The sequence below is a fragment of the Anguilla anguilla genome, chromosome 18, assembly GCF_013347855.1.
Source record: "Anguilla anguilla isolate fAngAng1 chromosome 18, fAngAng1.pri, whole genome shotgun sequence".
In the NCBI taxonomy this organism is placed as follows: Eukaryota; Metazoa; Chordata; class Actinopteri; order Anguilliformes; family Anguillidae; genus Anguilla; species Anguilla anguilla.
The window spans coordinates 1,217,645-1,229,188 of NC_049218.1; the positions used below are offsets into that span (position 1 = coordinate 1,217,645).

General features: G+C 48.6%; 1 protein-coding gene across 1 annotated transcript; it reads right to left on the reverse strand.

Annotated features, from left to right (window-relative positions):
- Positions 1 to 908: 908 nt before the first annotated feature.
- Positions 909 to 11,240, reverse strand: slc22a7a (solute carrier family 22 member 7a). Its single transcript, XM_035400854.1, has 10 exons — positions 10,622 to 11,240; positions 9,874 to 9,977; positions 6,551 to 6,705; positions 5,031 to 5,199; positions 4,680 to 4,803; positions 3,753 to 3,862; positions 3,121 to 3,335; positions 2,072 to 2,180; positions 1,259 to 1,465; positions 909 to 1,153 (listed from the first exon to the last, which is right to left on the reverse strand). The coding sequence occupies exons 1-10, from the start codon at positions 10,994 to 10,996 to the stop codon at positions 1,084 to 1,086; spliced, it is 1,638 nt and encodes a 545-aa protein (XP_035256745.1). The 5' UTR covers positions 10,997 to 11,240; the 3' UTR covers positions 909 to 1,083.
- Positions 11,241 to 11,544: the final 304 nt, after the last annotated feature.

Consider the following 11,544-nt stretch of genomic DNA (forward strand, 5'->3'; position numbering starts at 1 on the left):
TACATTCATACACCCTTAAAACAAGACAAAAACAAAAGTGTTAAACCATACGCCCATGGACAAGAACACAGTCCCTCCTACGCGTTAAACAATGTTTCAGAATGTTACATCCTGAATTGCAATATGCAGAAGTAGTGACTGGCAAACCTTGCTGTGGCATTCAGAAGTACACCACTGGCAGAGATGCACCCGTCCCATGGCCTTTACGCTCAGTGACCTGGCGTGACAGCGGATTGTACGCACAGCGAGTGTTTGTGTCACATGCAGAGGGAACACAGATGACTTCCTTCCTGTTCTCACACTCATTAACCGCCCCGGCCGAGGGTCCGACAGCACCTCAGCACCACGTGCGCCGGGAACATGGAGAAGAAACGCCAATCAATCGTTCAACTCGGCCTCAGCTGACATGTCCCTCTCAGGGCCCTGAAGCAGAGGGCTGCTGCTGCTGCTGCTACTACTGCTAACTGCTACTACTACTGCTGCTGCTGCTGCTACTAACTGCTACTGCTACTGCTACTACTACTGCTGCTACTACTGCTACTAACTGCTACTGCTACTGCTACTGCTGCTGCTGCTACTGCTGCTACTGCTGCTAACTGCTACTACTGCTGCTGCTACTGCTGCTACTGCTGCTGCTGCTGCTACTGCTGCTAACTGCTACTACTGCTGCTGCTGCTGCTGCTACTACTGCTGCTGCTACTGCTGCTACTACTGCTGCTGCTACTGCTGCTACTGCTGCTAACTGCTACTGCTGCTAACTGCTACTACTGCTGCTGCTGCTGCTGCTACTACTGCTGCTGCTGCTGCTACTACTGCTGCTGCTGCTGCTACTGTTACTGCTACTGCTACTGCTGCTGCTGCTACTACTGCTGCTGCTACTACTGCTACTGCTGCTGCTGCTGCTGTTGTAGAGTATGTTTTAGGTAGAAACATACTGTACATGATGCAAAGCACAATTATAAAAAAAGAAACAAGACAGATTAAAATCATTCAAGCCCGTTCAACGTGTGTATCCAGTATGCTTCTTTGCAAAGTTCATTCACTGTTCCCACACCAAATGAACTCGTAAAACACCATGAGGTTTCAGATGAGTGGTCTTAAATGGACCTCAGTAACTTCAGGATCAGGGGCGTTTTCAGGAGCACGTTTATGTCTGAGGGAGAGAGGAGCAGAGTTAAAACGGGACTACCTGCATAACGCGGTTAACCCTTTAGTCAGCTCTGTTGCCTAGCAGCAGCCGCAGCCGCGCGGTACCCACCTATCCCCCTCCGCGTCCTGGACGGTCTCGGGCAGCCTGACGTTCAGCGTCTCCGACAGCAGGAGGGTCATGCAGCCGCCCAGCACCGCCACCGCGGCGAAGACTACGGGCGGGGCCACGGTCCACGCGTCACCAAGGAGCATCACCAGGGGAGCCAGGGAGCCTCCGATTCGCCCGACGAACGAGGTGTACCCCAAACCACACTGCCTGCGTGTGCATAGGGCCCAATTAAAGAGGTGTACCCCAAACCACACTGCCTGTGTGTGCACAGGGCCCAATTAAAGAGGTGTACCCCAAACCACACTGCCTGTGTGTGCACAGGGCCCAATTAAAGAGGTGTACCCCAAACCACACTGCCTGTGTGTGCATAGGGCCCAATTAAAGAGGTGTACCCCAAACCACACTGCCTGTGTGTGCACAGGGCCCAATTAAAGAGGTGTACCCCAAACCACACTGCCTGCGTGTGCATAGGGCCCAATTAAAGAGGTGTACCCCAAACCACACTGCCTGCGTGTGCATAGGGCCCAATTAAAGAGGTGTACCCCAAACCACACTGCCTGTGAGAGGGCCCAATTAAAGACAGTGAATTTTCACATCATGACAGAGTCGGGAGAGTTTTTATTCTCACCGTATGACGGTGGGGTCTGGAGTGTGTGTATTCTCACCGTATGACGGTGGGGTCTGGAGAGTGTGTATTCTCACCGTATGGCGGTGGGGTCTGGAGTGTGTGTATTCTCACTGTATGACGGTGGGGTCTGGAGTGTGTGTATTCTCACCGTATGACGGTGGGGTCTGGAGTGTGTGTATTCTCACCGTATGACGGTGGGGTAGAGCTCAGCGGTGTACAGAAACGCAGTAGTGAACGCTGCCTCTGAGAAGCCCTTGCCGATAACCGCCAACAGCGTCCGCACCAGCGCGCGCTCTGCAGAGAGAAGGGAGCGGCACAGTTTACCACACTATGACATCACAGCATCATGCAGTACTGTACATGGCAACAACTGCTAGTTGAAAAACCTCAGCCTGATTGTCACTGTGCCGGTGTTGGGCTTTTATGCAATCTCTTTCTTCCATGGCCATTTTCTCAGAGAGATGAGGCATGAAGTGACGTGTTACCTGTGAGCGTGTTACCTGTGGGAGTGTGTTACCTGTGGGTATGAGCTTGTTACCTGTGGGTATGAGTGTGTTACCTGTGGGAGTGTGTTACCTGTGGATATGAGCTTGTTACCTGTGGGTATGAGTGTGTTACCTGTGAGCGTGTTACCTGTGGGAGTGTGCTACCTGTGGATATGAGCTTGTTACCTGTGGGTATGAGTGTGTTACCTGTGGGAGTGTGCTACCTGTGGGTATGAGTGTGTTACCTGTGGATATGAGCTTGTTACCTGTGGGTATGAGTGTGTTACCTGTAGGTATGAGTGTGTTACCTGTGGGTATGAGTGTGTTACCTGTGGATATGAGCTTGTTACCTGTGGGTATGAGTGTGTTACCTGTGGATATGAGCTTGTTACCTGTAGGTATGAGTGTGTTACCTGTGGATATGAGCTTGTTACCTGTGGGTATGAGTGTGCTACCTGTGGATATGAGTGTGTTACCTGTGGGTATGAGTGTGCTACCTGTGGGTATGAGTGTGTTACCTGTGGGTATGAGTGTGTTACCTGTGGATATGAGCTTGTTACCTGTCGGTATGAGTGTGTTACCTGTGGGTATGAGTGTGCTACCTGTGGGTATGAGTGTGCTACCTGTGGGTATGAGTGTGTTACCTGTGGGTATGAGTGTGTTACCTGTGGGTATGAGTGTGCTACCTGTGGGTATGAGTGTGTTACCTGTGGGTATGAGTGTGTTACCTGTGGGTATGAGTGTGTTACCTGTGGGTATGAGCATGTTAATCCCCATCAGCACACCGGCGTTGATGAGGAACAGGGCCTGGCTGTTCCTGCGCCCGATGCAGTCCAGGGCGAAGTACGTCCCCACCTTGGCCGGGACCTCGATGGCCGCGTACAGGAAGTGCGTCAGGTACACATTAAAACCAAAACCCGTGACATTCAGGCTGATCCCATAATATGTGAATGCAACAGCAAACCTACAGAAAACACACACACACACACACACACACACACACACACACACACACAATTCACGAGCATGAGATCAGGGCTGGGGAGTTAAAGACTGTTGGCAAGATCAGATTGCGTGAACGTTCGGGTGTGGTTGTGACTTCCAGCGAACCATACTCCAGTGCGCCATCGTATGCATGAAACAAGTGGACCATGTGAGCACGAGAGAGCTGATCCGGTTTCAAAATAACACTCTATGGTGGAGTTGTTTCTCCATGTTGCACGCAGCTGGGTTTCTACAAGGTTACACAAGGGCCGTCAGCTGCGAATGCCCCCTGCGCAGCCAGCTGCAGATGGCCCCTGGGCAGTCAGCTGTCACGGAGAATGCGATCCTGCAGTTGAAGCCACGCAGGGGAGCCAGCGGATGTGTTTTTGTTCCGTACCAGACGATCCCTGAGCAGATCGTGATCTTCCTCAGTTTTGGCGTCTTCACCAGATCCAGGTAAGAGTAGACTCTGCCGGAGGTCTCGGATTCCACCATCTTCTTCAGGACCTACGAGGAAAAAAATAAATAAAAGCACTCACTACAGATTGTTACCTGCACAATAAGTCAGTTTTACAACCCCAGAGCCATTCGCTTGTCACATTTCTGAAATTCCACGCTTTTCTTTTTTTTTTTTGCTCTCGTCTGAAGTTCTCACACGGCAGAGTTACTTCTTAGAAATAATCGTTCGGACGGAAAAAATCTAAGCTTCAGCCAGACTTCACAGAGCTTCTCGAACAAGAGCTGCATCAGAAATGACCCCTGAGAACAGGCTGGTAACACCCAGAGAGAGAACCAGCGCTTTCCTACTAATGCCTTCCAGATTTACGCCCTGTTACTGTGTACTGCGTTGTGTCTTCACGAGATCTCTTCACGTTTTTTCTACCCATTTATGTCTGGGCTGACGGGCTACAGAAAAAAGCAATAAAATACTTTCTTCCCACTTCGTGTACATGTATTTGAGAAAGAAAAAAAAGAATTTGCAAACTTTTTTCTTAAATTTTTTCTTAAATTTTCTTATTTTCCTGAATGCAGTGGAGATGACCGCTGCAGGACATGTGACTACAGAACTGTACTAGCATGATCACCCTTCAAACGTTCAGAAGTGGGTTACAGCTCGTCCTACAGGGCCACAGTGCCTGCAGGTGCCTGTGGTTTCCTTTAAAACAGCAGCCAGCCAATCATGATCTTGAGAACATTTTTTTTAGCCAATCAACAACCTGGAGAAAGCACTGGTGCTGAAACGGTGAAACCCAGCAGACACTGAGGCCCTCCAGTACTGGGCTCTGACCCCGGAGGTGTGGCGGGTCAGGGCAGTGCAGCTCACCTCCGTGTCCAATTCGGAGGCGTAGCCGTGCTTCCTGTTCATTCTGGCACACCTGAGGAGGTACATGTGAGCTTCGTCCACCTTCCCATTCGCCAGCAGCCACCTGGCAGACTCTGGGATCCACCTTAAAACAACACACAATACCAGAGGGGATGGGCCAAACCTGCTGCAGTCAGCCAGGTTAAAGGCTCATCAATGCACTCAATCACAGATCCTCCAGACAAGTCAGATACTCCGCTCCGAAACTCCTTTCACCACCCGAAACCCGCAGTTCAGAGGCAGGGATGACGGAAGGGAGGCAGGCCGGAGCTGAGTAGATTATCTGGTGAGCGTACAGCATCTCTGACTCACCACCAGGCGGCGATGGCGGCGAGACAGGGGGCGGTGATGGCGAGCAGTAGGAGCCTCCAGGCGCGGAGGCAGTAGGCCAGCAGGGCCAGCAGCATGTTCCCCAGGCTCCAGGCCAGGCCCATGATGGTGCCCGTGAACGTGCGGTGCCCGAGGTCCGTCCACTCGATGCCTGGGTGGGGAAACGGACCGCTTTTCCAACGGCTGTCCGAACGGCACCTCAGACCAGGAGCGCTGATCTGGGATCAGTTTGGCCTTTCGGCTCACAGCGCTAAGGCCTGGATACGGGCGCGGGAAACCTGACCCTGGATCAGCGCTCCTGCTCTGACGGGCTTTGCCACTGTCACAATGACCCGACTGCTTCAGGCTTTAAACATCACATTACATTACAGGCATTTAGCAGAAGCTCATATCCAGAGCGACTTCCACAACTTTTAATTTTTTTAAATATAGCATTTACATAGCATCCATTTATACAGCTGAAGCAATGCAGGTTAAGTACCTTGCTCAAGGGTACAACAGCAGTGCCCTACCCAGGAAACTAACCTGTGACCTTTAGGTTACAAGACCAGCTCCTTACCCGTTATACTACACTGCCACTGTTATTTTTGTCTTTTTTTTTTGTTTGTGTAAGTTACAAGAATTTTAAAAGCTTCAATTAAGAGCTTTTAGATTATCGATTTCAGGTAAGCAGCACATTCATTTTAGGAGGCACTCCACTGAAATATTAAGCAGCCATGTTTGTATGCGTCCGACGAATCTTTGTGTAAATGTTTTACATATTTCTGTCCTGTTTAGCTGCTTGTTTGTCAGTTGAAACCTAATGCACTGTATGTGCTGCTGGTATCTCGGCTCAATCTTTTAAACATTAGATTTTTTTCCCAGTGGGACAATCTGTAAAAAAAAAAAAAGTATAAATGAAATAATAAAACGAACATATTTTATAACCGATTTGTTTTTTGAATCTGCTGACCGCAGCGCTTTCAGACTCCATGCGGTTGGCTTGTTCTGAAAGCCGCAGGGTCGCTGGGGAGAGTTCCTGACCCGTATCCACAGCACACCCGGGCCGCAGAATTCATCTGAGAAAGGTTTAACCCTTGAGACAGCAGTACAAAAAATCCCTCCCGATTACTGACAATTTTAACAAGAAACATACAAAAAACACATATCACCACTATTTATTTTTCATGCGACAGTACTTTTTGTTGGCAACTTCGTCATTTAAAAAAAAAAAAAATGTATTGGGATTTAATAGAAACACATATTTTCGCCAATTATTTTTATTTTTACATTTGATTGTATGTTTAGGTCAGTAACCCGAGACTGGCAGTGCGTCATAGACATGGCCGAGCATGGTTATTTTATAACATTTTCAAGGTAAAAAAATCCTGCATAGTATGCTGCCGTCTGCACGTTATGGAGCAGAAAGGACCGGGAGGACGGGGGCGGGGGGGGACGGGAGCGGGGGGGGACGGCAGACGGGGGCGGACAGGGGCGGGGGGGGCGGACGGGGGCGGCCGTACTTAGCGCCAGGGTGGTGATGGTCATGCCGGTCAGGGCCGCTCCACACAGGGCGCGGGTCACGGCGAACATGGCGTAGGACACGGAGAAGGCCGACGCGGTGCCCAGGACCGCAGAGCTCACAAACGACAGCAGCAGCATGGGCTTCCGGCCAAACCTGCGGGCGGGGCTCAGGGTCAGAGGTCACCCAGAGGGCATCAGCACTCCTCTGACTGAGGAGGTATTACCCAGCAGCTATCTCACACGCACACACACACACACACAGACACCCGCACACACACACATACATACCCGCACACACGCACACGCATACACACACATACACACACACACGCACACACACACACACACATACACACACACCCGCGCACACACACACACACGCACACATACATACACACCCGCACACATACACACACATGCACACATACACATACACCCGCACACGCACACACATACACACACGCACACACACACACACACCCACACACACACACGCACACGCACACGCACACACACACGCATACACACACACACGCACACGCACACACACACACACATACACATACATACACACACACACCCACACACACACACATACACACACACACGCACGCACACACACACACACACACGCACACGCACACACACCCGCACAATCGCACACGCACACACCCGCACACACACACACACACACCCGCACACGCACACACACCCGCACACACACACACACACACACACACATGCACACACACGCACACACACGCCATTGCTAAGTACTGGGTTTGGCTGTGCACTTGTGGGTCTTTATACATAATTATCATCAAAAATCACTTTTATCAATAAATAAAACGATCAACACTCCCTGAGGACGCCACCCTGAAATAAAAAAAATAACGATGTTGCCCTTGGCTCGGGGCGGGTCCGCCTTTAGCTGACTGGTAACGCGTTCGCCTAAGAAACAAACAGACTAGCGAGAGGCCCAGATTCAAATCTCACCTCAGGCAAATCTCTCACTCATTCGTTACATATCGAAAAACAAACGGACCTTTCTCCCCCTTTACCTCACAGATCTTCAGACAAGTTCAGGTTCAAGTTTCAACTTTATTTGTACCCAGCAAAGTAGCAGACAGAACATAAAAGCAATAAAAAGGACAACAACAACAACACTGACAAGACAAGACAAGACAGAACCAGGGCCCCTGGAGCAGTAACCTGAGAGAACCTTTAGCCATGACAGCGGCACTTACCTGAGGTAACACTTCACAACACGCAAGCATTTACTAATGTAAACTAAAGCAGAAATCATGATGAATGAAGACACAGACTAAAGCTCAACACATCAGTAGTGGGATTTTTTTTTTTTTGAGGTTTTCTGCCCACTGGGTGTCTTTTTTTAAAACAGGGAATCAATATGTGATTATGACCCTTTTTAATAATCATTCATATCTGACTCTGGTGTCTGCTTCAGGAGCTTTAGTTCATTCATCATGATTTACACATAAAGTCAAGCAATAGTAAACGCTTATTTGTGTCCAGCATTGTGAAGTGTGACCGGTAACCTTATGTTAGCACAGATTTCCACACAGCGTTAATGTTCGTAGGCAGTTTTCCACAGAATTATCAGCAACAGCATGTTTCCATGTGTTTTTGTAACAAAGATAGCATTTCCCCCCCCCCCCACTTACAACTGATCTTACCTGAAGGGTATGGACACCTTAAATTACTGGGGAGTGGACATGTGCACGGTCAGGTTTAACACCTGAGCAGTTTTATAGAGCAGGAATCTTCTTTGCTGCTCAGTGTTCTATTTCACGGACAGTCGTGTTATTGGGGGAACATGTTACTGATCTCTGAGACAAGAGTGAGGTATAAATAAACAATAACATGAGTTTTTCGGCACGACACATAGTTTTCCATTTAGACAAATTATGCTCTGCACTCCCGCACAATTTTAAGAATTCCAACCTGTGAGAAATTTACAGTTCACAGTTTCCAGTCACGTGTGATTTGCTGAGGCGAGTTAATGGTTATAACAATGCACAAGAACACCAAGTAATGCTGTTTTTAATTTAGAAGTAAATGTCCTACAACTATGTTGTGCCTGCATTTCTGGCTTGTGCGTAAATAAACTGTTTTATATATTTTTGAACTCCGGTAATTAAAAAAAACCCCCGGTTGCCTGAAGAATCGGCCAGCTTTGTGACACAAGGCTAATATCAGTTATTATTTAATTTATTCATACTGAGATCCTCTTCAGCCCATGGGACAGCATGTATTCATGCAAAGAAGGGGATAATGGTGATCTGCCATAATCCTGATCCCCCATCACCATGGGAAAAGGGCTACAAATAACAAAGCGTCCCTAATCCTCACACATAAGGAGATGGGTACAAACAAACAAAAAAATAAAGACAGTCTTTTCCACTGTAAGGTTAATAATTAAGAAGTTCAACACTACCGGAAAAATGATTAACCTGCCTGGTAGAGCACACAACCTTTCTCCCCTCCACCCAGAAGCTCAATCTTGACCCCAGATGGACCTTTCTACAGGACAGTGACCCCAGGGATACCATCAAAATCGACCAAGAAGTGTGCAACTGTCCACAAGAGGGCTGCTGTGCGTGGTCGTCTCCAGACTTGAACCCAGTCAAACAACAGTGGCTTGAACTGAAGGGGTCGTGCAGACTGAAGGGTCTGAAGGACCCTGAAATACACTGGATGGAGGAACGGCAAAAATATGACCCCCCGTAAGAGCTTCCTGAGGTTTCCCCAATCTTACTAAACACATTAAATTCTTGCAAAGGGAGGGTGCACAATTTGCCAAAAACTGTTACCATTTTTTTTTGGGGGGGGGGGGGGGGGGGGGGTATAATCTATGAATAACTTTTTTGTCAATTTCACAGATACTATTTATTATTAAAGTACAATATTTCCCACACATTTGAGAATTACTATATTTGAATAATATGAGTGATAGTCATTTTATGTTCAAATTCATCCATCCATCCATTATCTATACCTGGAAAGTGAGTGCACTGGAAACAAGAGTCTTTTATTTCTAAAACAATTAGCTGTGCGAGTTGTGCGTCAAATAGAAAAAAGCAAGACTGTGACACACTGTGTCCATATGCACACTATAGCCTGAAGTATCTCACAAATGTGAGTGAATTCTAGCCATTCGTCTCTTTATAGTAGTCATACTGTAACTCGTAAACTGCAGATGGGTAGTGTTAGTGCAGTAGTGTAGTATTGTTAATACATTTTAAAAAGACCCTGTCGGGTTTATAATCCGTCTTGGAGCGTGTCACTAATAAGGACTTACTTATCTGACAAGTTGCCAAATATCACGGCGCCAAAGGTGACTCCGATAAAGAAGAACGTTGCCAGCGCCTGGTTCAGCTGTTTATCCTCGCACACCAGGTCCCACTGCGGGACAAACAGAAATGAGATAAAGGCTCATACCCAGCTAGCACAGACATCACCCGCAATCCCGAACATCACACCAGGAGTGGGATAAAGTACGTCAATTACGTGATCTGACGTACTGAAATTAAATTAAGTTGACCAGAATGAAGACTTCTTGGCAGTCTCAGGAATTAGGCAAATCTTTTTCTTGCAAAAAATTCTATTAGATTTACACATAATAAGAAATGAGTCCAAGGTGGATGTAGGTTGGCAAAATTGACAATGAGAAATATACTTAAATTTTTAAGCAGTAGACAGACAATCAACTGACGATCACATTTCAAAGAAAATATATATTTTGACCTACTGTATGTAGGCAAATGTAAATTAGACCTAAGTAAAATGTTTTACATCGTAACAAAGCATCTTCTTGAGCTGTCGTTCAGCAACGTATTAATAACTGTAGTTAAAATGGCAGAATACATGAACCATTGGCTCCGTTAAACGATTAAGATTTGCTCTAATGGTGGCTAACCTGGTCTCAGAGGGATTTCCCTGTATAAATACAGGTATCTAATTACAGTAAGAGCAAGAGTCCACTGTAGGAACTGGAGTGCACAGGAACGGGGTTTCCTACCCCTGGCGTAGGGGGCGGAGCTCGGTACCTGTGTGGCGGTGGTGGAGAGGAATTGGGAGCTGTTGTACACCCATCCGTGCTGGCAGGGGACGATGGCGGAGGCGTTGGAGGAGTTTCCGGGGGCGTGAGGGAGGAGGAGGCGCGGGGAGGCGTAGGCCCTGCAGGAGCTCAGGGAGCCGTCGGGTTCCTGGGGGAGGTGCAGCGAGAGGGTGTCGGCGTCGGCTGTGGCGCCCCCCTCTGGCAGGTCTGGGACAGCGCAGCGGTGGGAGGGCACTCCCGAGATGAAGTTGTGAAGCAGGAAGTGGGACGGCAGGATCAGCCGGGGCAGGCTCAGCAGGAAGAGGAGCAGGAACTGGAACCTGGAAAACCCGCCCACCTGCAGCAGGACGTCCTCGAACCGCATCTCAGCCCCGAAACCACTCCGGCAGCGCCCCGGGACTCAGAGAGGAGGAGCGCGGTCCCCGTCCCGCCCTGGAGAGTGAAAATGCTCCCCGTCCTGCTGTGGAGAACAAAAAGGCTCCCCGTCCTGCTGTGGACAATGAAAACGCTACCCCTCTTCTGCAGACGTCCTCCTAGAGAATCTCATTTTATACCTTTCTGCTCCTCTGGGACATATGGGATGAACACACAGGAGCATGCACGCACGCACACACCTACCACACACAGACGCACATGCACACACACACACACACACACACACCTACACAAACACAAACGCGCTTATTTATACGTTCCTATGAAAGAAGCCATCCCTTGTGGTAAACTCCTGACCCGATGCTCTATACTGCAAAAGAGATTCAATTCCCCTTACAGCCCCTCCCCTCAGTTTTAGAAATGCCATCCCTTCGGATCATAGACCCTGAGAGGTTTCTGACTGAAGCGAAGGGTCTCTGACCTTCACTGGAGATGGGCTTTCCAGACCCAGATAAGGGGAGAGGAACATGTGGCTGG